Source organism: Gobius niger, assembly GCF_951799975.1.
Source record: "Gobius niger genome assembly, chromosome: 9".
In the NCBI taxonomy this organism is placed as follows: domain Eukaryota; kingdom Metazoa; phylum Chordata; class Actinopteri; order Gobiiformes; family Gobiidae; genus Gobius; species Gobius niger.
Genome location: NC_136860.1, coordinates 31,883,056 through 31,910,162, shown reverse-complemented (window position 1 = coordinate 31,910,162; position 27,107 = coordinate 31,883,056). Strand labels below are relative to the sequence as shown.

The 27,107-nt window shown below is 41.3% G+C and overlaps 1 protein-coding gene across 1 annotated transcript in view; it reads left to right on the top strand.

Moving 5' to 3' along the window:
- Positions 1–9,935: 9,935 nt before the first annotated feature.
- mlphb (melanophilin b) overlaps positions 9,936–27,107 on the top strand; it is a gene marked incomplete at its 3' end in the record, with an annotated part of 47,488 nt that continues 30,316 nt past the window's right edge. The window contains exons 1-4 of the mRNA XM_079563431.1: positions 9,936–10,015; positions 14,025–14,153; positions 22,819–23,037; positions 24,508–24,647. Of these exons, the coding sequence (XP_079419557.1) occupies positions 14,026–14,153; positions 22,819–23,037; positions 24,508–24,647 (487 nt within the window). The 5' untranslated portion in view covers positions 9,936–10,015; position 14,025. The remainder of the gene's footprint in view (positions 10,016–14,024; positions 14,154–22,818; positions 23,038–24,507; positions 24,648–27,107) is intronic.

Below are 27,107 nucleotides of genomic sequence, written 5' to 3'. Positions count from 1 at the left end.
TTCAGTCGGTCTAGTTGTAAATTGTCTTATACAGCGCTTTTACCCAAAGTGCTTTACATCAAGGAACCAGTCACCCATTCACACTCTCATTCATACACCAATGTGTGCTAGCACTGGAGGCAAGGTGGGTGAAGTGTCTTGCCCAAGGGATTCGAACCCCCGACCTTCTGATCACAAGACAACCCGCTTTACTGTCTGCGCCACTGAAGAAAGGAAATGCAACAAAAAAGAAAACTCAGGAACGCTCACTGAAGGTCAACCTCTGGACATGTACAATAGGGTCCTCGCTATAGGGCCCAGATCCCCTTAACCCCTTAACTCCCACCTGAACCGAGCACATATTCTCCAATTTGGCTTTACCCCAATCCAAAAGCTTCTGGAAAAAAAGGTGTGAAAATAGCGACAGAACTGAGATGAAAACAGTGATGATAAATGTGACCAAAAAAGTGAGAAAATGTTGACAAAAAATTGACGAAAAAATGACAAAAATTGGACATGGCAAATGTGACAAAAATTTATGAAAAGTGCCAAAAATGTGACAAAAAATGGACAAAAATGTGACAAAAAATGGACAAAAATGGACAAAAATGTGACAAAAATTGACGAAAAAATGACAAAAAAAATGACAAAATTGTGACAAAATTTGGAAAAAAAATGAAGAAAAAAATTACAAAAATTAGTTGAATACCCCCAAAAAATGAGGAAAAAGATCCATTTAGATTAGTTTTGTAGGTCTTAGCTTTCAAATGAGGCGTTACACTGGCCTACAGGATTTGGGTAAAGCTAAACTAGAGAAAATGCTCTCGGTTCAGGCGGGAGTTAAGAGGTTAATAAATTAATTCTGAATCTTGGACATTATTGCTTAAATAAAGTATACCTCTTAATGAACAGTATGTCAATTATATCATGTATGGTATATTTTTCTTCTCACTGAAACTAGAGTAGAAATATGCCACAAGAAACTGCTATAACATACATTTTACAGTTTTTTATAGTACGTACAGGGAGTGACAATTCCATATTCATGACCGCATGAAGCTGTGTTATATGGAATAGTGGAGAACAGAGGCCATAGTTTCACAACATTACAGAAAGTGAGGCTCGAGTAAAGTTTATTCCGCTCCCCTCGCAGTGAAACGTGCCTCACCAGCTCGAGTTTATTGCCTCATGAACTGCGTTTGTTTAGCGAATGTTTCCCAGCAACACAAATGACCCAGAGTGAGAGGCAGCTGCTTTCTGATTACTCCCCGATCTCAATCTGCCAACGCTGTACAACAGGCCATCAAGTCTGCAGGCGAAGTGCGATTGTCCAAATCTCCACAACAGCTAAAAAATCACGATGCTCTAACCACGCTCTGACTCATGTGAGAAAATCCTGTCTTTAATGTTTATATCAGCCCCGCGTCCATGTCCTGCGGCCCAGTGCACGTGCAGAACCAGCTAATGCTCCCACACATTCTCAGGCAAATGTTTTCCAGGAGTGAAGAAATATCAGGAGTGCGTGGGAGGGACTTCATTTTCAATAATGTGCTTTTAAAATATTGTTAGACTCAATCAATGTCTCAATATATGAGCTTCAGTCATCAACTTAGTTTTATTAAAGTGTTTGTCCAAGATGCCATTGTTCAAAAGTTATTTTCTGGAATCACCTACATCACCTGACCAAAATAAAAATTGCCATGCAAAAAAATAGTATTTATTTGGACATGCATTCGTTGTTGCAGTGTTTCAATAATATAATATTCAAGTCTTAACAATCTCAAAGTAATGGTCCTGGAGGAGGTCCCCAATGACCGGAGGGGGGGTGATAGACTCAAAAGGCTCCTACAGAGGGAAACTTTTTGGATCGAGGCTCTGCGAGCCACCAGCCCCCCGGGCCTCAATGAGGAGATAGATTTCTCCCCCTTCCTATGACACTTTTCTCCGTGGCAATAACTTCTGGTTTCGGAAGTGTGGGTTCTCAGTTCCGTTCTCGTTGTCTCCGTCTCCTGATCCATTATGGTGTCCTATGTAAATACTGACATTCTCACTGTCGTCCTCTCACCAGTGCTCATGTCAGTATCTACGTATATGTGCGGTCATACTAAGCTCCGTCATTATTGTACTTTTCACATGTGTTGTTTTTCTGCATGTGAATGTTTTCAATATGTCCTGTTAACATATGTAACAATAGCTCTTTGGCTTGTTCCATGTCTTAATGATTTCATTTTGTACATTGTGTGTATGTATTGGTTTGTCACATTGGGTCCCGTGACACCTCACGTGAGCCCTCGCGGGTATTTTAACACACCTGTAAGTAATTTCATTCACAAAAATCGCCCTGATGAAGACATAGCTGTCAAAATGCGTTGGCGTTTTTTAATCTTCTTGTCCATGTATTAATAAAGGATTTTTAATTTTTGCTTCTCCGAAGTGCCTCCATACCTTTTTTGACGGCTTTTGACACGCACAGCCAGTCTCTCCTCTGTCCTCATGCACTATCGGCTCCTTGGAAGAGCACCCGTCAGTCTACTACAACCTGTTACACCTATGGGACCCAAAGCAGCGCTCATTTTCTATTTTCTATTTTCTTGTTTCAATAAGCTTCTGCAATGTCAAACGATCCAGATGTTGTATTGATGATGGGAGAGTGTGACCCCTGAGCAAAGCCTTCTCCAGCACATCCCAAGGATTCTCAATGGGGTTAAGATCTGGACTCTGTGGCGGCCGATCCACTCGTGAAAATGATGTCTCACGCTCCCTGATCCACTCTTTCACAATGTGAGCCCGATGAATCCTGGTATTATCATTTCGGAATATGTCCTGCCATCAGGAAAGAAGAAATCTATTCATGGAAGAACCTATGTTTTCAGGATGTTCAGTTAGTCAGCTGACCTCATTTTTGGGCTCATTGTGTTGCAACTGCAGCAACGCCAGACCATTACATCAGCAGTGTACTTATCATGTAGGTCCCAAGCCTTGATAAATCGAAGGCATCTCGTCATAGAAGGGGGCGTGGCTTCGCCGAGGGGGAAAAGAGAATATTTTGGGAAATGCAATTTTCCACTCTTTTTAGCCGTTTTCTGGTGGAATATAAACTTATTCATCACACATAAATAAAGTCAAGTGTAACTCGGGTCCACAGAGATGTTTTCTCAAGATTGCTCAGTAGAAGTGAAAAAATAGCGGTCATAGCTAGCGTTAGCAAGCCATTAGCATTAGCACGATGCTAACATGAAGCGTCATGTTAGCATTCTCCGTTATTTCTGTATTTATGGGCTGGTGAACCACTTTGCTCCTCTCCATGTCTTTGTATCTTTATTTAGTAGAAACTATATTCACAATTCAGCGTTTGTTAAAGTAGTTTTTGAGTAATTAGAGAAAGCCTTGATTTTTCTTCAAATTGTTTTCCCCATGAACTGTTTTCAAACATGACCATATGTGGGCCATTGCAGATGTGACAAAGTGAGGGCGATGGTGATATTTTTTATACAATTATGTTCGATCCATGACAACGCCACTGGGTAAACCAGAAAGATTTTGTTCTATACACCAAAAGGCAATGCAGGTTCGTTGACTGAAGTGATAGAAACACATGATTACAGGACAGAAGTTTCGTTTCCTAGGTTAATTTATTTTCCGCTATATAAAACAGCATTTAAAATATAATTTCGACTTTGACATTATATGGATTACGTGGTGCAACATCCCATTCACAACTGGGTATAAACAAAAATAAGATGCAGTCCGTTAGTGAGTCCAGTGGTTACAGCTGTGCACCCGGACCCGAAGGCCAGTGCACACAGGGAAAGGGGGGGAGACTCCCGCCAGCAGAAGCTGAGACGTAGAGCGATGCTGCGCCACCCTTTGGCCCGCAACAGCCGCAAGTATCCCCGAGCCGCCGAAGACCATGATGCCCGCGCCACCATCTCGACCTACTGCGCTTGACGCCCTCAGAAGCTACGGTGCGCCTTATCGTGCCCAAACAGCTTGGAGCCCCAGTCTCGCCGCCATGACAGCTGCACCAGCGTGTGACGTCACGGGGTGGGATGAAGGTAGTGGCCTTTTATAGGCAGGGAGGGGTAGCGCACCCTGAACTACCACACAGAGATGCCGTCTGTATCTATAACACTGTTTTCCTCTCTGCCTCTACTTGTTTCTGTTGAGTGCATATTTTTTATTTCACATTGATTTCAACAGCTTTGATTTCAATTGTCGCTTTTACCTCTTGCCGCCTTCATATTGATTCTACTCTTTTAGAAATCTTTTTCTTGAATCGTAGTGGAGATTTAGATGTTGTCAACTGGACTTGGTTGAGTAAGTCGAGGACGTTTAGATTCTATTCCCAGTTTAAACTTCGGCTTGTGGGTCTGAGTCTTACATTTTGACGGCAAGAGCGAGAAGAAGACTCTGAAGTGATCTGTCTTCAGCTTAATCAACCCCGCCCAGTCCTCAATATTTAGACCTCTATGATGGAAAATCTGAGACAACAGAGAGCCTACAAAAAACATATGTTGCAATAAAGCAGTTTCCCCACTGTGGAACAGATAAAGGTATTTTTTTTGGCGACTAAAGGAAACATTTATCATGTATTAGTTCATCAACATCAATTTTCTTTTACCTAGAATTAATGTTTCGACATAGGCTCCAAATCAGCATATTTTAGTAGATTACAGGTACTTTTGATGTTTCTGTATAGTAGGAGTCCTGGCAGAACGGCCCGGAGAGACTGAGTCACTCAAACACGTGAACAGTGGAGCAGACCAGGCAGGACTTAAACACGGCCCTGTTTACGTTGGGAGGAATCCAGGACAAAATGGGAGGAATGGGAACACGCACAGCACCATATAACGGCAGGAGCGAACAGAGACGCCGCCAGAGCTTTTATGTTTCTTTTTTTTAACAAAATCTGTGTTCAAGGTTCTTGTGGTTTCTGGGAGGTTTCCACATCTGTGAACGTACATGAAGTGTGCACAACGTCGACCATGCAGTAATTGTTGTAAAATATTTATTTATGATGTATGCTCATGAGAGTTTTATGAGTACAAGTCAAATGTTGCCAATTATTTTGTTTGTATATTGTTTTGGAGGGTTTTATGACTCCATTCGACATTGTTTTTAAGTTAAAAGAAGTAATAGAAACCACAACAATGCTTATTTAGTGCAGATTATTCTATGAATTTGAAGGAATTACAAGAAGTTAAATAAATGTAGGACAATTTTTGATCTTGTGAAAGAAATACTGAAACCACTTCAATGATAACGTTCACTTCTCGAATGGTGTAAGAGTAGCTTTAATACTATTGACTTTTTTTTATCCCGCCCTGTCAATTAATTGGGTTTTAGGATCAAAAATGGTTATTAAAGGGCCTCTCTCACCAGAAGAGAGTTGCGGAGATGTTGCAGAGACTGACAGTCGCTGCAGTCTCTGTAACGTCTTGGCAACTGGGATTGACTATGCAAAGGGGCAAGCTCACTGCCTGGAGACTAGTTGGAGACTCGAGTTGTCGCTGGTCACAGAGATGTCTCCGAGACGTCCCCTGGGATAAGGCGAGTCTCCAGGTACTCTCGGTGAAAGCAAACAGGTTCAATTTCAGCGGAGTCTCAGCCAGGTCTCCGAGAGGTCTACGTGGTCTCAAGCAGTTGTGGCAACATTGCAAACACTATTTGTTGTCTGTGAAACATTTCTGTGACATCCCTGCAATGACCTGTTTGCCATGGGAGACCCTACCAGGGGCACGAAGGCCCCGACAACAGAACTCCCAGGATCATCCGGGCGCCACGTTAAGCTGGCGGTTCCAGGAGGGGAGTTTCCATGCCAGTGGTTATAATAAAGTTGATGTATTTTGGATTGAAAGCATCACATTTTAGTGAAATTAAGCCAATAAAAACAAATTATACAAATAAACAGTAATGAACTGGATTTTTAATGTTGTGCGTGTGCAATAGTAAAAGTAGCTACTTATTAATGTTACAGTTTGGGGCCCAGAGTTCTTTGCTTTGCGACGACGACATTTGTTGCCGCCATTGATCAGCCATTGCTGTAGTACCTCCATATAGCCAATAGTCCCGCATTGGAGTGCACTGCACTTTAGACACGTTAAAAACAACTTTAAACCTCTAATTTTCCTATACTTTCTATCTATCTGATGACGCTGGGTCAGTTGCAATTAAAGAAACCAGGCTGGTTCTCGTGAGAAACATTTTAGAAATCTTGCATTAATGAAGGTCGGACTTTGATTGACAGGCTCAGCTAAGACTAAACTATGTGTCCCGTGAGGGCTGAGTCTATACAATGAAGATCCCGCCCTTATGCCCTTTCTAGGAACGTGCTCCGTCACAGCAGAGTAGGAGGAGTCTGTAAATCCGCCATGATTTCCCCCTTCAACGTATATGGCAAACAGGGAGGAGTGAGGAGGAGTTGTCTATTATTATTTTAAGTTGTCTATGATTTTAGCCCGAAAACCTTGGAAACTTGTGAAGTGTCTGCTCATGGCCACAGAGGTCGCTGTTCGGACTCACGTTGCAAAACTTGAACCAGTTTAGGGAAAAGTCAGCAAACAAGCTGCAGCCACATTGTATTGGATTAAAGGCAGAATTAGATTAAAGTCCTCTGATTTGTATATGAGAATCTACAGTAAATAACAGTAAGTAATTTAACATTTTCTGCTTGTACTTTGAGCGTTCACTGTCTAGCGAAGACGTTGGAGTGAAATTGATTTGTTTTTTTTAAAGAATACCATTTCATCTTTCGCCAGAAGTTAATAGACTCACTTACGCACATTTTAGCTGCGTGTGTAATTTTTTAAAGCCTGGAAACCACCCACCATATTTCCACTGTTTTCATTCACTTGTTTGTGAGGGACCAGTGTGACTGCGCTGGCCCAAAGCTCCTGCCTCCCGCTCGTGTTTATTTATTGCACTGGAGGATGACAGAGGCAGCGGTTAAACTAATGAGAACAAGACTGGACGGGTCACATGGCTTAAATCAGCCTGATGCAAAAGACAAGCCACCAAAGGGCCGATGATGGCACCCACTGGACCTACTGCACAGTAAACAGTAAACTGATTGTCTATGTTTGGTTTCACTGAATAAAAGGGGCAAGTAAAGGCTTTTTTTTCAATGGGGTACTTATCTAAACAGAGTAAGAGCCACACTCCACATTGTCTCTGCACTAAGCCTGTCTCGGCACAGACAATACTCGCTTTCCATTTTCAACCAGGACGGCATGAAATTTGATGCCTGCCGAAAAATGTGTTCCCTGCTCAAGTGAAATTGTAGAGAATCTCTGAGACTCAGCAAAATTATCTTCAGTTTAATAGTTCAAACATTGATGACAAGTTAAAGTGGGTGCAAGCAAGTTCATTCCAGCCAGAGTCGCTTCACATGACCCACCCTGTGCAAACAGTCATACAATATGCAGCAGTAAACCATATCAACTTATGTTTACATATCGCATGTCTTTACTTTAGAAAAGCCACGGTGCATCTGAACATCCAAAAATCACAAAGTAGCTGAAGTTACTGTTAAAAGATCTAAAAGTTACAAAAGAAAACAATGATAACTCTTAACAGCTTCGAGAGCTTCCAAATTTGTTCAATTGCTGACACCATTAAACAAGTGGCTACACACCTGTATGTGCCATGATCGATTAGGTCATCACATGACCAAATTCTTTTTTTTTTGTACACAATTTAATCAGTCACTGTACATACGCAGGTGTCTGTGTCAGGGTTGCCAGGTCAATTGGGTGTTTTTTTAAGCCATTCCGCGGGTGAAAAAACACTCTGCGGGTTTTTGCCTTGTTGTTTCAAAGTAAAATTGGCTATTTCTGTCTTATTTTTGATCAAAATCACTACTTTGAATGAGATAATCTCAAATCCACTGCAAAAAGTATTTAACTAGATCAGTATAAACATCTCAATGTTAGCATAATAATCCAAATTTTAGTTGTTTTGACTAGTTAAGAAGTTCTTGGGCATTTGTCCTAGATTATTTCACTTGTTCTGAGATGTTTCTGACTCGTTTCGATACATTTCGTCCTTGTTTCAGGTCATTTTCTTTGCCAATGGGGTAAGAAAATTGGTCTTATCTCATTTGCAATTTTACTTTCTTATTTCAAGCGAGATTTACCCTAGAACTGGTCTGAAATGTCCTCAAACAAGCAAAGTAAACTTGGTCCGATCAGGAAAAGTGTCTAAATGAGTGAAAACCGCTCAAAACTAGATACATTTCCTCAATTCAAGTCATTTAAGCCAATGCTTGATATTTAATCTTTGTAGTGTCCAAGGCTCTGTGAGCTGCTTTTTCAATACGGAGGGAGATAGGGGTGCTTTCTTATCGCAGGAGCACATAGGCTCTGTTAACTAGTAAACAATGTATGTGTCACGGCTCACTATAACCCAGAAGGACAACGAAGCAGGAAAGTTTTTAACAGATTTATTTAGGAATCTTTTACAGGTGGAGCAGGAGGAAACAGGCAGGCAGGTGAGTAGACAAGATGGCTGCTGGCACTGGGTACGAGGAGTGGCTGAAGAACCAGGCTTCTTATACTGCAGGGTAGCGAGATCAGGATGAGCATCAGGTGTGGCAGCAGCCAAGCCCAGTATGTCCACGGGTTTTCCACGGCTTTTCTGACATTTTTGGGCGTGTTTGGCTGCTCAGACCTGGCAACGCTGATCAGTGTGCTCAGTGAGTGTATGAGTGGTCAGCGCGGTGCCTTTAGTCTCCGTCACAGCGATCTCTTTCTTGTGAGAGGCTCCGTCAGCAGAGAAAACCTTCCAAACAATGAATCCTGGAGCGTCTTAGAGACCACTGTGACTGAGACTAAAGGCGCCACGCTGACCACTCATACACTCACTGAGATCAAATACGCACAAACATCTACTTTAATATCTGATAAAGGGCCCAAAAGTATACTTACAAAAAAGCTCTAAAGCTGTGCAGATTTACTATCATTTTATTGTTTTCATACTGTCTGCCGACCAATAGGACCAGAGGGGGAAACACTTCCTCACACCACCTCATGACATCATCAGGTGACACATTAATTAAATTACATTTAATCAATGTTATCGAATTAACTTTTTAAACGACATACCTGCTTTTATTAGCTTCATTAACCTCTTAACTCCCGCCTGAACCGAGAGCATTTTCTCCAGTTCAGCTTTACCCAAATCCTGTAGGCCAGTGTAACGCCTCATTTGAAAGCTAAGATCTACAAAACTCATCTAAATCACATCATCAGATCTTTTTTTGTTAATTGCTAATTTTTGTTACTTTTTTGTCATTTTTTTGGTCATTTTTTGCCCCAATTTTTTGTCAATTTTTTTGTCTCTTTTTGTTTTGTTGCTTTTTTGTCATATTTTGTCACATTTTTGTCACATTTTTGTCATTTTTCCGTCACTTTTTTGTCAAAGTTTTCTCACTTTTTTGTCATATCTTCATCATTGTCGCTCTTTTCACACCTCTTTTCCCGAAGCTTTTGGATTGGGGTAAAGCCAAACTGGAGAAAATGTGCTCGGTTCAGGTGGGAGTTAAGGGGTTAACGTAACATTTTGAACTCTGGAGAATCTGTATTACCCAAACATGCAGACATGGCACAAGAAGGTGTTTTCGCAGAGAGATCGACACTGTTCTGCAAAAGTCAGTTAGGAAGAGCATTGGACCTTGGAACTTTCCCTCTTTTCCAAAAGATCTACAGCTTCTGACTTTGGGCTGGTTTTCTCATAACCTCTTCATGTTTTCACACTTTGAACACTTTCCAAACCAGCCCTGATGCCTCTGATGCCTCTCAGCTGATCGATATATTACATCAACTCTCTGTGGAACTAAATGGCAAGTGCACATTTGACTCTTTGAACTTGAATGAATGGAGGCGGAGTTTTTTTTTTTTTTTCTCTTCCTGCTCCTTGTTAGAGGGACATGTGATTAGCATTGCTGTCCGGCACTTAGGTTTGCCCTGCAGTCAGCCGGTTGGTCTGCCTCTAGAGAAACACTTCCCTGGGGATATAGAGACAACAACAAGTCACTGAGGTAAGCTGCATACCACAAGTGTCTATTGTTTCTAACATTCTGACCTGAAGACATGGAGTTCTAAGCTCACTTGCTAATAATCTATGAAAAGGTGCATTTTCCATAGATGTTGACATAATCTGTTACTGTCAATAGAGAATGTATTGCTATTGAATTGAAATTGCTAATGTGGCAGTTGTGTAATATCATCTGCAAGAAAACAAATAGCTGGGATCCTTTAGCTACAAGCTGCTGTCATTGAAATGTTAAAGCTCCTGGATGAGTTTAAATTTGGACTAAATATTGCTTTTGATACAGAAATCGCAAACCCAATCACAATAGCAATACCATTAGGGCCGCAACTAACGACTATTTTGGTAATCGATTACTCTACCAATTATTTTTACGATTAATCGATTAATCGCCTGGCTGTGAATGGTGTATGAAAATTGTATTTTTTCATTTTTTTTAATCACATAAAGCTAAAGTGGCATCATTTGAGGACGTGTTGATGGAGTAAACTTAAAGTGAGTGTTTTTGGAGGCTCTTTCTGCTGATTCTGCTTTATGATTAGATGAGAAACATTTACAGACATTTATGAAATTTTATAATAATAATAATAATACATTTTATTTATATTGCACTTTACATTTCAGCGAAACCTGAAATGCGAAATTTTCAATGTACAAAACACTAAAGACCCTAACTTAGAAAAACAAAGTAGGTTTCCATCAAAAATAAAAAATGTTCATGTCATTTTTGCTCTTTAAGTCTATGTTTGCTAGAAAAGGATTAATCGATTAGTAAAATAGTTGACAACTATTTCAATAATCGATTAGTTGTCGATTAATCGATTAGTTTCAGCCCTAAATACCATACAAATCATAATTAGGCATTTTTTTTCTACAATGGTCAAATTAAAGACAAGAATATTGGAAATGTTGGTGTTGCTACACAGATACACAATTTCCACTTGGTGCCCATGTGTACAAAGTATGTGTATTCTGAATGAAGCTACACATTTTTAAAGATCGAAAAGTCTATATATAGAGATGTATATAGAGAGATATAGAGAGAATGCATCATGCTTTATAAATGTACTGTATCTCATCGTTCTTCTTGCGAGACTACACCTATGTTTGCTGTCACACCTGTTTGAAAGATAAGCCTTCCTTAGCAAACACTCAAATTCCTTTAAAAAAATTAGTCATTTCTAGGTTGGTTCATTTTAAAGTCTACAAAATGCAACATAGTTTGTAAGAATGCAACGTCAAAGATTTTACTCAGCTCGAGAAATTAGCCTTGTTTGTCATTCTCTGTCTTTTTCTTTCCTTTCTGTCTGTGCACATTAAGATGGCAACGCACTCACACCCATAAGGCAAACAGCATCATGAGGACGTTGTGCTTTACTGTGGTTTGCTCAAGGTGATTTGTATCGTGCGCTTTATTGGGCGACGTCTTAACCGTGTTGTTCAGACTCCGCTGCCGCTGAACAAGAGCCTGTTTTAGACTCAACTGCGGCGGAAAGTGAAATTAGATTATTGGGCTGAACGGGTTAAAGGGCTTCTGACGTAGTTTGAGAAAAACAAGATAATTGCGCGACGTGACTGAGCATTCCTGGTCCGAGGGAGAATTTCAAAAGAATAACGCGAAAGAATCTGATGGATTTCAGATTCACGGGACGTAGAGTTTTAACCTCTCAACCCCCCACCTGAACCGAGCACGTTGATCTAAACGGTTCTTGAAAAAGTGTCAAAATGGTGATGAAAATCAGACGAAAATGAGGATGAAAATGCTACAAGAGCGATAAAAAAAAACGACAGAAAGTTGGCGAAAAAGCAAAAAAAATGCCACAAAATAACAACAGAAAAAGGACAACACTAGACAAAAAAAGTGGCACAAATGTGACGAAAAAGAGCAACAGAAAGTGACAAAAATGCAACAAAGAAATGTCAAAAAAAGTGACGCACCAACAACCCTAGGAAAGACATCTGTTTAAATTAGTTTTGTGGGTCTGAACTTTCAAATGAGGCCTATAGGCTGTGACATTTTATTTTTAGATTTGGGTAAAGCTGAACTGGAGAAAATGCTCTTGATTAAGGCGGGGGTTAAGAGGTTAAACTACAGGGTTGGCAGATTTTCCATACATAAGAAGATCCTACAGAAACAGGTTATTTCTTATTTAAAGAAGACATTCCATGACCTAAGTAACTGCAGTCTTTGTGATTTGCTAAGTTAAACAATTCAAAGGTGGTTGCTTTCAAAATGTTTTACAATTTCATATTGTAGATCGATGAAGGGAAAGGTCCAAACTGAAAATCCATGTATTGATCAACAAATCTGCCGATTCATTATGTGCTTAGGCTTTACCCGACAACAATTGTGGCTTTGTGATAAAGCAACATCTTCACTTTTCTATAGAGTTCATGATTGAGTGTTATAAGTTAAATGTTGGAACAGAAATCCGTCATTTACTTAGGAACTTATCAAACTTTATGCATTGACTAATATTTGCTAAAGAAAACAACAACATCAACAAAAAACAGTATTGAAATAGTAGAGAAAAGAATCGTGGAAAAAACTATGACCAAATGACAAGTTTATTAAAGTTTATTATTATGAAATTATGGGGAAATTATTCACCTTAGTTGACTTTAGCTCACAGAGAAGACGTTGAACTTCACAGCACTTTTTGTTACATGTTATAAGCCCCATATTAACAAGGATAGATTACCCATAAACTAGCGGTGCTCAACTGAAGAGTATAATAACACAATCTGAGTCTGATGGTAGAGCGGGTCGTCTCGCGATCGGAAGGTCATGGGTTCGAATCCCAGCTCCCGCAAATGCACACTATCGTTGTGTCCTTGGGCAAGACAATTCACCGTCCTTGCCTCCAGTGTTTGCATACATTGGTGTATGAATGAGAGAGTGGGTGAATGGGACCTTACTGTAAAGCGCTTTGGGCCTGATAAAGGTAGAAAAGAGTCCATTTACCAATTTAAAATGACTTGTTTTCATCACGATGTCAGCTCTTTAGGCTTCTTTAATGCTTATTCAACAATCGTTTGTGGGGAAAGCACTTTTTTTTGCAATATATGAGACAAAATCCATTTTTATTCGGGTCGCAGCTCGTCACTCTAGCCTGATGTTGGGTCCTGACGCCAAATCAGTTCAGAACCATAAACCACTTAAAAACGACAGCCTTTTGACAATCATTCAGACCAAGCACCACCTCCCGGCATCAGTGGTGTTTTATATGCGCTGAAATTGGAGAAATCTGACCTGTCCTGCTCCTCAATATAAGCTCTTATTTGTTATGATGTCGCTGGAAGATTAAGGGCCCCACAGTTCTCTGCATTTGTGGGGAACACTGCACTTTGCTTGACTTTAAATCCCTCAGTAACAATGTGATGGTTGAGCTGTGCCAAATCTCCATTAACATCAGATGATACAAAAAGGTTTTATCCAAAGCAAATGACTCTGTCCACTTCAATGCTTTTAGACTTAGTCCAAACATCACACAATAGATCACTTTTTCCCCATTTGCTTACTCTTCCAAATCAGGAGTCAAATAATAAGATCAATGGCAATGAGCAAAACTGCAATGGAAAGACTTTTTAACTGTTCAGCTATTAATATATTCTTCAACAAGTAGCTTTATGTCAGGAAGTGTGTAAAGCGTGCATGATCAAACGTGAAATATTCAATTTTCTACTTAACTGTAGCATGACGTTATTTACAGACAGTTTTCACACACTTGTCATGAACTGCCAGGCTCTGAACTCACTCACAGTGCTAAATTGGAGACAGCGCAGCGGAGATTGATTTATGGCCTAAGGAGCTGGACAAGGCTTATTCTCACTGACCTACTTGTTCCACTGGCAAGAGGCTTAGCTTTATTTTACTCTTCCTACTTTGACTCACTGTATGTCCTTACTGCTGCAAGCAAAGATTAACGACATAATAAAATGGTAAGCTGTGAGTAGAGGGAACAATTAGAACATGATCCTTTGCTCTGTGGGTTCAGGATGCCCGGCTCAATGACCGCGGGGAAGAAGCTGGACCTGTCCAAGCTGACGGATGAAGAGGCCAAACACGTGTGGGAGGTGATCCAGCGAGACTTCGACCTCAGGAAGAAGGAGGAGGACCGCCTCGGGTTAGTTCGGATACACCTGACTATAATGAGATTTAAAATCACTGTAATATTGGGTTGCAAAGATAGCAGGGCTGCTACACTACAAACAGACTTTTTACTAATCATTTTGGGTTAAAAGAATGGTGTTGGATTCAGTTTACTCTGGTGTTTTGATTCTCTATCATTCCAACTGGAGAAAATGGATGATAGACTTCTATAGGACTAAAACTAATATTAAGCTTTGGTAGATTACTTCAGTAAATAGAAACAGCACAGGAGATTTCTTGTATGCGTTATATACACTTTTTTTGGCTTGTTGTTTGTCAGCTTTCATTTCAACAGATGTTTCAAGGCATGTAAAGATGGGACAAGATAAGATCACGTACAGTAAAGAAACCCTAAACTGATTCCACAAATTGAATTTTTCATTTAGCGTGGGAAAACCTCTAGATTCCAAGACTGACATTGTAAACTTAGTGTCTTCCTGAGTGAGAACCAAAGTGGGCCTTGTGTGTGTTTCTTTTTTTAGCATCCTCATGCATCGTCATGTGGATTATATCAGCTGCATAACTCAACTTTCACAAAACATAAATCTGCCTGATGACCTTGTTAATGAACAGGACGTGGACATCAAGTCATTGAACTGTGTTTGTATTCTGTTTTTTTCCGTTAACTTTCATTTGCTGCATCCACTAGTGCTGTCTATACTGTAGATACATGGATATACGGCTTTGCCATGTTTTTGGAAAGGTCAGCTGACTTTTTGCGGCGGACAGTCCTTTCTGGCCATGAAGGAAACAGCTTTTTGAAAAGTAAACAGTTACCTGATGATCTAAGTTCTGTGAGCAGCATTTGAGAAATTCAAATCATCAGATCTCTTCTTCTGAAACACCAAAGAAACACCAAGAGCCCCCACACCTGCAGGACAGTGGAAGTGTCACGAGAGGCGCTACACGAAACAACAAAAGGAGGTATCCAGGCAAGACTTGCAGCTAACCCACACAAGTCTTCTGTCCCTACATTTGTTCTTACTAATGTGCATTCACTGGAGACTAAGGTGGATTATTCGTCTGCTGTGCCAGAGGACGGTGAAAGACTGGTGTGTTTTTATATTCACTCAGTCCTGGCTCATCTGTAAGGCGGAGTTCCACAGGTGAGCCTCAGGTGAAGAATGGCGTCAGAGCCAGGGAGAAGTAGGAGGACACAGAGGAGAAGGAGCAAGAGGAGGCGGCGAGGTGGGAGCAGAGGGAGCTGTGCAGGAGGAAGAGGAAGGACGAGGTGGTGACCAGTGCAGGACACCACGCTCTGAAACAGAGACAAACCCAGGGGGCGCTGCACCGTTTCAGAGGAGCACTCAAGTCAGCCAGTCGGGTTTCCTCTGGGTGCTACGGTTTCCCTATACCTCCAAAAACATGCTGATCAGGTTGGCCCACAATGGTGGCGTGTAGAGGACTAACAACATCTGATCTACGCAATTTTACTTATTGTCTTGTCAGTTCGCTTCTGAACACTGTGCTTCATTACACTCCAAATTTTGTATAACTGTTTCGATTTCTTTCTTCACTTAGCCATAATAAATATCACAAGTTAAAACGGGCCTTCCAGCAGATCAGTAATGAAATGTTCTATATTTGAAGCCGATCAGAACTTTCTGTATCAGAAATATATTAATTTGCTGTAATGTGACCCAACTTTGTCCTTAAAAACCCGACAACAATGACCCACATGTTTCCTCGACCTCGGTAAACATTGACCCTTAGATTGGTATCAGTCCGTGACATTTGGTTTGGGCAGGATCGTGTCTAATGTCTGTCCTTCTGCCCACAGTTATAGAAATCAAAATCAAGAGTCCAAAAGACCTCACTTGACTCTCTGTAAACTGAAATTTCCCAATTCCTTCAAAATAAAAACACAGTATTCTCCAAGACATTTTGCCAAAAATGATTTAAACTTTTCTTCTGGAAGCAGTTGCTTGACGCGCTCCTGTTTTGATCCCAGGCCTGTGTCGAGTATAAATAGGTGCAGATTGTCATGTGGGTTACTTATAAAACTGTCACGCCTAAATCTTGTGAAACCTCAGGACACAAAACATTTAATTTAGTTTGAACTTCACTTTGCCTTTCGCTGCATGTTTGGTTCGTTATGACACAATTAAGTTAAGCCCCATTAAGATGAGTGGTGGAGGTCTTGCAGTAGATCATGTTGAATTTTATTGCTATTTTAGTTTCAAAACATCTGATGACAACTTATGGTATTGTCAATTGTTGAATTTTTGGGCAGATATTTTATGTCTTTCCCTTTCCTTGTGATGACCATTAGTATCATCATAAACATTTTTATCGGGCTAGACAAGTCTTTCTCAATCAAAAACCCATGTGAACACATCCCTCTGCAATTGACCCATCCTCCTGCCAGTGTATTAGGGTATAATCTGTCAGAGGCAGCGGTCGCCCGGGGACTTCAGATCTTGGCATTAGCTTCATGGTTGAGAGTACTGAGCTGGAGTCTTCAGCTGTAACAGTGTATGTGTTGGGTTGATGGGGAGAACCAACCAAAGACGAGCTGCAACCGACCCCGGGGAGTGTCTGATGTTTTGGAAGGCTCGTCGCAGAGGCCGCCTCCTCTCGCTGTCAGTGGCTTGTCAACACCGCACCGCTGCCAGAGTCCCACAGAGCACAGGCATGAACGGGTCCGATAAACACGTCTGAAGCCTGAAACTGCCACAACAAAACTTTGGACGAAGCTACGATTGTCTCTTTGAAGCATCACACACGGTTTTACAATCGGCACTATTCCAATGTGACAAAAACATTCCTACGAGTGATTGTTTGTCGCAGACGGCTAAAATTGCGCAGTGTACACCCGGCTTAAAGGAACAGGCCACTGTTTTTCCATACTGTGATTTCAACCTGGAGAGACTCAAACAGACAAAAGCAGCGATTAGGAAGATTTATTGATATGTATATTAGTATTGGCGATCACACCCCGGCGGTAAACATCGATGTATGGATGAACAGCTTGTAGTTAGGGATGTCTTCCCCGGAGCCTGGACACTGGTGGTGGTATGGAAGCTGCAGTAGGTAGAAGCCGTGGATGGAAGAGACGGAGATGGGGGTGGAGGCGGGTCGCAGCGCAGCTGGGAAGCGAACGAACCATGATTGCTGGGGCTTAAGAGCAGGACCGAGGGCGATGATTGCTGCTATGGAGGTGCGGCTCTTATGCAAGGCAAGGCAAGGCAAGTTTATTTGTAGAGCACAATTCATACACAAGGCAATTCAAAGTGCTTCACAGTTGCATAAATATAAGAAAACAAATACAATCAATAAAAACATCAACATAGAATTAATCAATTACAGTAAGAGGCAAGAGTGTAGATAAAATACTTTCAGTTATATGCATTTTTAAGTCTTGTTTAGATTCGCTCTGTCTTGAGCACTATTTCGCTCTGTCTTGAGCACTATGCTGATGGCTGAGGTGGAGGTGTGGCCCTCTCGGAAGCGATCATTGGCTGTAGGCATGTGATGCTGAAAATCGTCTCCCAGGTTGAATTAACGCCTAGGCTTCATTTGTTCTTACCTGAGCTTAGACAAGTTCATACGTACCTGTCTGGTCTTTGTGCCCGTGGAAGAGCGTGGTAGCTTCCAACTTCACCCCCGTTTGGAGCTATAGGAATACATTGGGAGAGGCCAAACACTTACAACATCTTTAGTCCTTTTGAGCGCACGCACCAGACAGGTACGTATCAACTCGTCTAAGCTCAGATAAGAACATATCTCAGTATGGAAAAACAGTGGCCTATTCCTTTAAAACTTTCAATGTCAGAGCCTAATTGCTAGGAGCGTTACTTCATCCTCATCACGACATATTATTTTTCTAATGTTTCTAATGAGGCGACGGTGGCACAATTGTCTCATGATCGGAAGGTCAGGGGTTTCGAATCCCAGCTCCTGCAGGTGCCCACTGTCATTGTGTCCTTGGGCAAGACACTTCACCCACCTCTTGCCTCCAGTGTCTGCGTACATTGGTGTATGAATAAGAGTCTGAATGGTTGACTGGTCCCTTGCTGTAAAACGCTTTGGGCCTGATGAAGGTGGAAAAGCACTTTATAAGTCCATTTCCCATTTAATTCACCAGCTCACTGATTCACAAACTGAAAATGTCACACCAGTGCCGATGAAAGCCGCAGATGAAGGTCAGGTTTACATTAAAGGAACAGGCCACCGTTTTTACATACTGAGATAATGTTCTTACCTAAGCTTAGACGAGTTGAGACGTACCTTTCTGGTCTTTGTGCGTGCGCTCGGTCACGCAAAAAGATGTTGTTAGCATTTGGGCCTCTTCCAGCATATTCCTATAGCTCCAAAGGGGGGTGAAGTTGGAAGCTATCACGCTTTTCCACGGGCACGCACAAAGACCAGACAGGTACGTATCAACTCATCTAAGCTCAGGTAAGAACATATCACTGTGTGGAGAAACGGTGGCCTTTCCTTTAAAGTCCCAAAAGTGAACATGAACAAGTCTCTTTACCCAGCTCCAGTGTATTCCCACAGCGTCTCCATCCGACTGCAGTACACAGTGAAAGCAAAGAGCAGCGATGGTGAAGACGATGTGATTTATTGATTGGTTTTCGAAGGCTGTTGTCCATGTTTGGAGCAGCCCGTTGTCTGCGGGAACCTGCAGGCCAAATGTGGATTCCTCTGCTTTGCCTTAGACAGAGGAGCGCAATGTCTGCCATGGCTGCTGTTACAGTAAACAATGCTACAATTCAAGCAAGATGCACGAGAGGATAGGGAACAAAGTGCGTTGGAGTAAGTCCCGAATGTATTGGTTTCATCTAACTGGGAACAAATAAGCTAAAAAATCGGATGCGCCCGTTGTAACCAGTACAGCTGTGTGTCTGAGGACGAGTTTAGGTTTCTAGCCTCCCTCAGTTTGTTTGTGTTCCAGCATGTGTCCCGTCACACAATATTGATGCTACTTTTTCAGAGTTTATTTGCAAGAAAACGGAGATCCCTCAAAACAAACAGAAGGAGCAAAAGTAAACCGGGAACCCATGTTTAGAGCCAAAAGTGTTTGACATTGATGATGTAACACACAAACTATTGGGAGAATACCTTTTGTGTTGATCTGTTTGAGATATATTTAACCTGGAAAGTCCCACTACTATAACTCCATCATTTTAATGGATGGAAAGATTTTAATATTCAGTTTCAGGTTCCAGTGTTTTAGTTTATATTTTGTACAAAGTGGAAAACATATCCTAATCCAGAGAATTCACTGTGCTTTGCTTTTCACCCATGAGTCTTTTCTTGGTCACAATCTGCTTTAAAGAAGCCAACTCTTTTCCTTTTCGTCTTCCTTGCCACGTCTTTGCACTTGGACAGTTTTGGATTTCGCCTTAAGCGTCTCATTTGAATCACAGAGCGGCTTCTTGTGTTCTCAATTTGAAGCCTTTGAGCTTTAGCGGAGGGCAGATTTCTGATGATATTGCTTTTAGATTACCTCGCAAATGACCAGCAGCTGCCTCTCCATGAGATCAGACACAGACAAAAGCCATTAATTTGTTCTTCAAAACCTGTCGGCAAGTTTGCAAATGTGATTTAAAAAGTGCTCTCTGAGAAGAATGCGCGTCTTTCTTTTCTCTGTTGTGCCACACTCCACCGGCTCCCTCTGGTTCTGGTTATCCGAATCTTACAATACATAGCAGTCAGCTTCTTATTGTGCTGATTTAGACCTTTTCAATTTTACATTACACGGCTCACAAGGCTTTTCCATGAAGAAATGTGCACACAACGGCTTCTGGTTTTGCCCCAGTCCAGAACAAAGACTGTTATTATGATGAAACTATTATAAAAGCATAAATAAGGAGTGGTTGTGGCAGCACTTACTGCTCCTCCAACTTGTGCTTTATCAGAGGCATGCTGGGTAATCAGGAGAGTGGATTACCGCCCGGTCGCGGTGCTTTTGGGCCGTCAGAATAGAATAATTAATTAATAAGACTCACAGTTGTGCTATTCCAGGCCTAAAGGCTTTAACTGGGCTGCAGCAGGAGCCATGGGCTGCTGTTCCAGATATAAATTAAGTAACACAAGCATAATTGCCAGGTAAATCTATCAAATAATGACAAAATCAGAAAGAATTTTCGAACTTTGAACTTTTCATTCTTGTGGTTGGTGAGTTAATTCAAGTTGGTGCAGTCCAATCCAGCGGAAACAAGTGTCCAGGTGAGTAAAGACGGAAAAAGGTAGACAAAGTTTGCTGAGTGTCTATCATGAGTGTGGGGGTATCTCACACTATGGAGAAGGCCCTGAGCAGCTCAGGTGCACTGCAAAAAGTAAATATCAAGCATTGTCGGCGGCACGGTAGCGCAGCGGTTAGCGCCTCCGCTTCACAGCTAGAAGGTCCCGGGTTCGACTCCCACCAAGGACGGGGCCTTTCTGTGTGGAGTTTGCATGTTCTCCCCGTGTCTGCGTAGGTTTCCTCCGGGTACTCCGGTTTCCCCTACCACTAAAAACATGTGCAATAGGTGAATCCTCCAGCCAGGTGATTCTGACCATCAGCCTGGCTCCATATCATGGAGATGGGTCCCCGGGCGCGGCACTGCCGTCGACCACTGCTCCTTACGGGTTGCCCCAGCGGCATCGAAGGATGGGTTAAATGCAGAGAACAAATTTCCCTACGGGGACAATAAAGTAAACAAACAAACAAACAAACAAACATTGTCTTAAATGACTTGAATTGAGGAAATATATCTTGTTTTGCGCGTTTTCGCTAATTTAGCAAGGAGCAAGTTTACTTTGCTTGTTTGAGAACATTTCAAACTGGTTCTAAGGTAAATCTCGCTTGAAATAAGAAAGTAAAATTGCCAATGAGATAAGACCAATCTTCTTACCCCATTGGCAAAGAAAATTACCTGAAATAAGGAAAAAATCTCAGAACATCTCAGAACAAATAATGTTCTGAGATGTTCTGAGAAATAATCTAGGAAAAATTCCCAAGAACAACTGACCTGGTCAAAACAACTAAAATTTGGATTATCATGCTCAAATTGAGATGTTTATACTAGTCTAGTTAATAACTTTTTGCAGTGTGTTTAATGAACTTTTTGAGTAAGAAATTACAGTTATACCTCAACTACCCCAATATAAGCAACTCAACAGTACATTATATAAATAAATTACAAATTAGATATACTATGAAGACATTTTACACTTCTTTTTTATGCATTTGGCCAGGGCTAGCAGAGAAGGCCCTGTTGGCCCTGACGGTTTGCCAGCACTTTTCAAGAAGATTTCAATGCAGCCAATGGAGAGCACGTGGGTAGTGGAGCTCCACTTCTCTACGGGAAATTACATCACCTCCACTTTTTTTCCCGCTACATTTAATTAAACGGATCTCAATAAGGCGTCTTTAGTTGACTCCACTATCCTAAACGTTCAGATTAGGGTTAGGTTTAGGGTTAGTGTGGATTCGTTTAAGCTGGCTAACCAGTGGAGGTGATGACATTTCCTGTGGAGCTCCACTGATCACGTGCTCCTCCATTCAGGCCCTTCTTGGACTTTTTGACTACAAGAGCGAAAAAAAAGCTCTCACGATAGAAGCGAAACGTCCTCATCTCGACAACATTTCAAAATCTCTGATATGGTGCACATCTTATTGAATTGACTGCAACATTTTTATACTAAGTAAGTTTACAAACACCTTTAAAAAAAATCATTACAACATAGCATGTAAGTTTACCAGAGTGCTACTGTCAGCTGAATGTACAGGTTCAATCTTGTTTCTTGTAGTAGTATGTCTGTTTTGAGGTTCAGTAGGTACAGTGCACTGTCGTACATTGTCCCCATTGGAAAAATATTCAGAGAGAAGAGTAAATATTTCAAGTGTCAAATTTTATAGAGAGGTTTTTATCACTGAAGTTTTGCAGTTCTAAGCGTCGACACATACAAAATGCATTCAACATATTTTGACCGAAACAGCTATATCTGCCAAGCTCATGTCATTCGCCTCTGCATATCTTTGTATTCTTTGCCTGTAGTTTTCCCTGGGCCAGACAGGGAGTGTGTGAAGCCATAGCAGTGTTTTGTTATTGTGTTCGTTTTTCCATGTTTTACGTCTGACATAATATTTACAGCTTGATGTTAATTGAATCCATGCGTTTCTATGCATTTGCTGACACTTCATTCACTCCTGTCGGCCAAGACCTCGACCGTTTAAACCCGACCATAAAACGTCTGCGTCTTGTTTGTTTTGAAAGCCTTAGATGTGGAGGCCGATGTATACAACAGCGACTGCGTTGGGTCGGGGCCCAATCAGGCTCGCCACAAAGAAATGTATAGAATTGAACAAAGCAGGAGGAAGCTTGTGGCTCTGGACTAACCCGACATCTGATCTACGAATTTCATTGTACAATTAATTGTATAATGACAATCAAGTTCTTCATTCATTCATTCATTATTACAAAATATAGCTAACAGATGTTGTATTTATTTCCACAACTGCTATGTAGCTCACTGATAAAAAAAAAAGAGACTAAAAAAACACTGGCTGCACTGTCTCTGCCAACGGTCAGCAATCGTACATACACATAGATACATAGGGAAGGTGGATAAAGTGTCAAATGCTTTACCACTCAGCCCTATGTAGAGTCTTACTACACTGTATGTTTCTCTTGTGTTGACTCTAGGGATCTAAAAACCAAGATTGAAAAGGAGGACACCAAGAGGGAGCTGCTGAACGAGACCGACCTGGTTGAGTCCTACTGCATCCGCTGCCTCAAACCCTTCAAGTTCCTGGTCAATAACAAGTGCCAGTGTCTGGACTGTGGGCTGTCTGTGTGTAAGAGCTGCAGCCGCTACAACAAGAAGGAGCTGGGCTGGGTCTGCGATCCCTGCCACATGACCAGGTACGCCATCTCACAGTCATACACTGCAAAAAGTGGATTCTAAGCAAGTAAAAAATGTCTTACTTTAAGAAATAAGTTCTTATTTTTTCCCTAAAAAGTAATAATGTCTTGCCTAGCAAAGTTTTCTTGAGAAAAAAAATCTTGTTTTAGGAAATAAAATCTAGCCATTTCTTGTTCAGATATATTTGCTAAAACACATGCACATTTTTCTTGTAACATGAAAGAAAAACTTTTTGAATCTTCTTCAGCTTTAGACAAAGAATATTTTTTCTTATTTTAAGAAAAAATAAGATCACAACAACTTTTGATTTAAGAACTGATTCTTTAAAGTGGGTGGCGCGGTGGCACAGCGGTTAGAGCCTCAGCTTCACAGCTCGAAGGTACTGGGTTCGAGTCCCACCAGGACGGGGCCTTTCTGTGTGGAGCATGTTCTCCCCGTGTCTGCATACGGTTCCCCTGCCACTAAAAACATGTATAATAGGTGAATCCTCCAGCGAGGTGATTTTGACCATGAGCCTGGCTCCACATCATGGAGACGGGTCCCCGGGCGCGGGCAATATTTTCCTTAAATATTAGTATTATAAAGAACATTTTGCTTGAATCAAGCAACATTTAAGTAAAATACCCCACCATTTTTCACTAAATAAGAATGTTTTCCTTAAATTATTCCATTTTCTGAGGACATTTTGCTTAATTCTAGCTATTTATTTGCTTAAATGTAGTGTTTCTTTCTTGTTTTATGATAAGAAAAATATTCTAGAAATAAGAATTCTTAGCAAGAAAAAAATGCTGACCCCATTGTCTTGTTTTAAGATTTGTTTCCTTGTTTTTAGTAGGGCACTTTTTGCAGTGTAGTAACAGCTGTAATTGTAGCATTAAGAATAGTAAGAAGAACTTATATCAGTAATCATGAGTTATTCTTGTCATATACTGTTTGAATGTTGTGTAGAGCCGTATAGCTATGGTTACATTATCTTATATGTTACTACAGAAAAACATATACAGTGGATTTTGTTGTTTTAATTACTTAAAGTGCCCATTCATTATACAAGTTTCTTGTAAACCTGTCTCCCTGTGTCACCAAGACTTCATTTTACTTTAGGGCCAGTAAAACCTAATACACGCAGCTTGTTATGGCTCCATTATGGTATTGTTTAAGACAGGGCTCTTACAAATGGCCCCTCAGTGACCCCTGTGTCTGGAAACCATCACGCTCCTCTGAAGCTGAACACACCTTATTCGCATGAACAAATCCTGAACTGTTTACTATACAATACTCTCTTGTAGCAACATTTAGAATTACTAGAATGCTAACCTGTTGCTTGATGGCCCAGGGTTTAGGTCATAACATGCAATTTGATCACCTGCCTCGAGATCAGTTTCCTGCGGACAATGTGCCCAAAGTGTCTCCCTGCTCACTCTCCCGTTTCATTTGTTCAAAGTAACAGTTTCTATGTTTCTCTTCTACAGAGTGCTGAAAATCGGCACCTTGGAGTGGTACCACGAAAACGTCCGTGCCAGGTTCAAGCGCTTCGGGAGTGCGAAGGTCATGAGGTCGCTGTTCAAAAGGCTGAACGGAGAGCCCAGCGGGTCAGAGAGCGAGCAGAGGGGTGAGTGAGGACGAGGGCAGGTCACTCGTACGGGGCCTGGTAGTTGTCCTAATCTATTTGAAACTCATCAAGCAGTGGAGTCAACCTGTTGTCTATCTTCAAACGCCCCACACAAGGGCATGAGCGCTCAGGAATGCACGGGTCCGCCCCATGGTTCAAGTTTGGGGTTAAGGGTTGAGAGGCTTAATTGACAAAGTGCTCTGTCGCCGTGACATTGAACAAAAGCTACTCATAGTTTTCATGCAACACCAGGCCGAGATTCCCAACAACAACTACACTTAAGGAAGTTCTCTTCTAACTTATGTGGCATTCCTGTTGCAATTTGTTACATTTTAGTTTGTTAATCGCTGTAGAAATTAGTGGTAGATCTTATCATAGATTTTTGTGGCTGGTGGCTAAAATGGCTGGAGGCATGAGGGCAGGGAGAATTAATTTGTGGGAATGACTTGCGAGGCAAAGTCAACAAACTGTGACTGCCAATGAGTGCTATATGTGACATGTGGTAGGAGGTAAGAAGTGTAAGCCTGATTTTCACACAAGCTTAATTTCTCCGGATTTGTTTTTCTTACTTTTTACCTTTGTGTGACTCAACACAAAAGGAAATTCTCAATGGCATTCAAAGGAATTTGCTGAACACAACAGAAACTTCCAACACCCTTTCAGAAAAAAAAGGTTAACTCTAAAGGCTACACAAATCCTCTTTTCCTGTATTTATTCCGGTCTGCTGCAGGTCTCTTAATCTTCTCCTACAGTACAAAGTCTTGATGGTGTTTTTCCTCATCTACGCAGTTAATGTCGCCATGTGCGTTTTGCATTTACCCTTTTACAATCTTTTTATTGACGCAGAAATGTGCCTGCCAGTGGGTGGCACTACATCCTGCCCAAGTCTGTAAGGATGCAAGTAAAATTAGAATTAAAGAATTGAACACTTAGGGCCTGATCTTGTGTTTCCAAATGCAGACTATAGTGTTGGCTTTGCTGCTGCCGAGAGGCGCACTGAGAGATCTTCCGGCTCAAGACCAGGTGCATTAAAGGGATATTTCAGGATTTTTGATTTTTTGAGTGTTGCTGATTTCTGGAGATATTTTTTTTGTAATTCATGCAGTTCTTATATTTGAAGAGTTTCGTGGCGCTAGGCTTGTGCTAGGCTAGTGCATGTCTATGGTATCAGCTAGCCTGCATTAAAAACAGTCTGACCCGCTCCACAGTGCACCTGAGGCAAATCGCTTATAACGCCAGACTAACCATATAAATGTCTGTGCCGATAGATTTTAACCATTTTGAGCAGCATCCGCTTCATGGTTGTATAGGCTACGCAGCGGCGGAGGGATCTGCTAGAAAATAGTCCCTCAAAATGCGATCATTCATGTGATGCAAGGTCAGTTATATTCCAAAAAATATTCTAGCGACACAAACATTTGTATGGTTAGTCTGGTGTTATAAATTATTCGCCTCAGGTGCTCTGTGGAGCGGGTCAGACTGCTTTTAATGCAGGCAAGCTGATACCATGGATATGCCCTAGCCTTGCACAAGCCTAGCACCACGAAACTCTTCAAAATATAAAAACTGCATGAATTACAAAAAAAAAATATCTCCAGTAATCAGCAACACTCTGGATGACTAGGAAATGAGGCCCTATGTCAAAAATCCTGAAATATCCCTTTAAGTGGGCTGTACATGGGATGGATAGACACACATGGCCAATGGCGATGTTATAACAACCTTTTTCCTCCAACCAGAGTCTCTCCGCGGCCGGGAAGGGACAAGGGCAAGGTAGGGGTTGTGGGGTGTTAGATGTGAAGACGTGCTTTTGCTTGGACAACAAGACCAGCGGTACATCTCTTTCTCTTGGGTCACTGAACACAGACAGTGTTTAACTCACGGTGGGATGAATACAATTCTTAGTTTGACGTGTGAGAGTTGTTAAAAACCCACAATGCCTCAGTCAACCTCTTTTTTTTTTTAAAGCGACTCCCTTGAGCTAGTGGCGCAGGTACACAGTGTTTGGAGCAATGCTGTCCTTGATTGGTACGTAGACGAGGTGAGGTGTATTTCCCAAAAACTTAAGAACAAAATGTACTGACTGGATTTGAAAGCGAGTGTGTAGTCCAATTAGGGTCATTAGGTCTTCTGGTAATGATGAGATTATGTTCTTATAGCCAGACATGCATGTTATTTCCTTTATGGTTTGTGGTGTTTCAAATTTCAAACACTAAGCCTCTGAACTCCACCCTCTTTTCATGCAATCCCATTGCAAGGAGGTAACCTTTTGACTTTCTTGAATATATTGTGCAAACTTACCAAATAAAGTCAGCGTAATTTTCAAAGTAGTTTTGATGAAGCACAGCAGAAGTCGTCAGATGAAAATGTTTTATAAAAAGCCTCGGCTACTGCCCAAACAATATCTGCGTGCTCTGAGAAACCTTCACGACTTTCCATCTGTTTGGCTCCTGTTTTTTT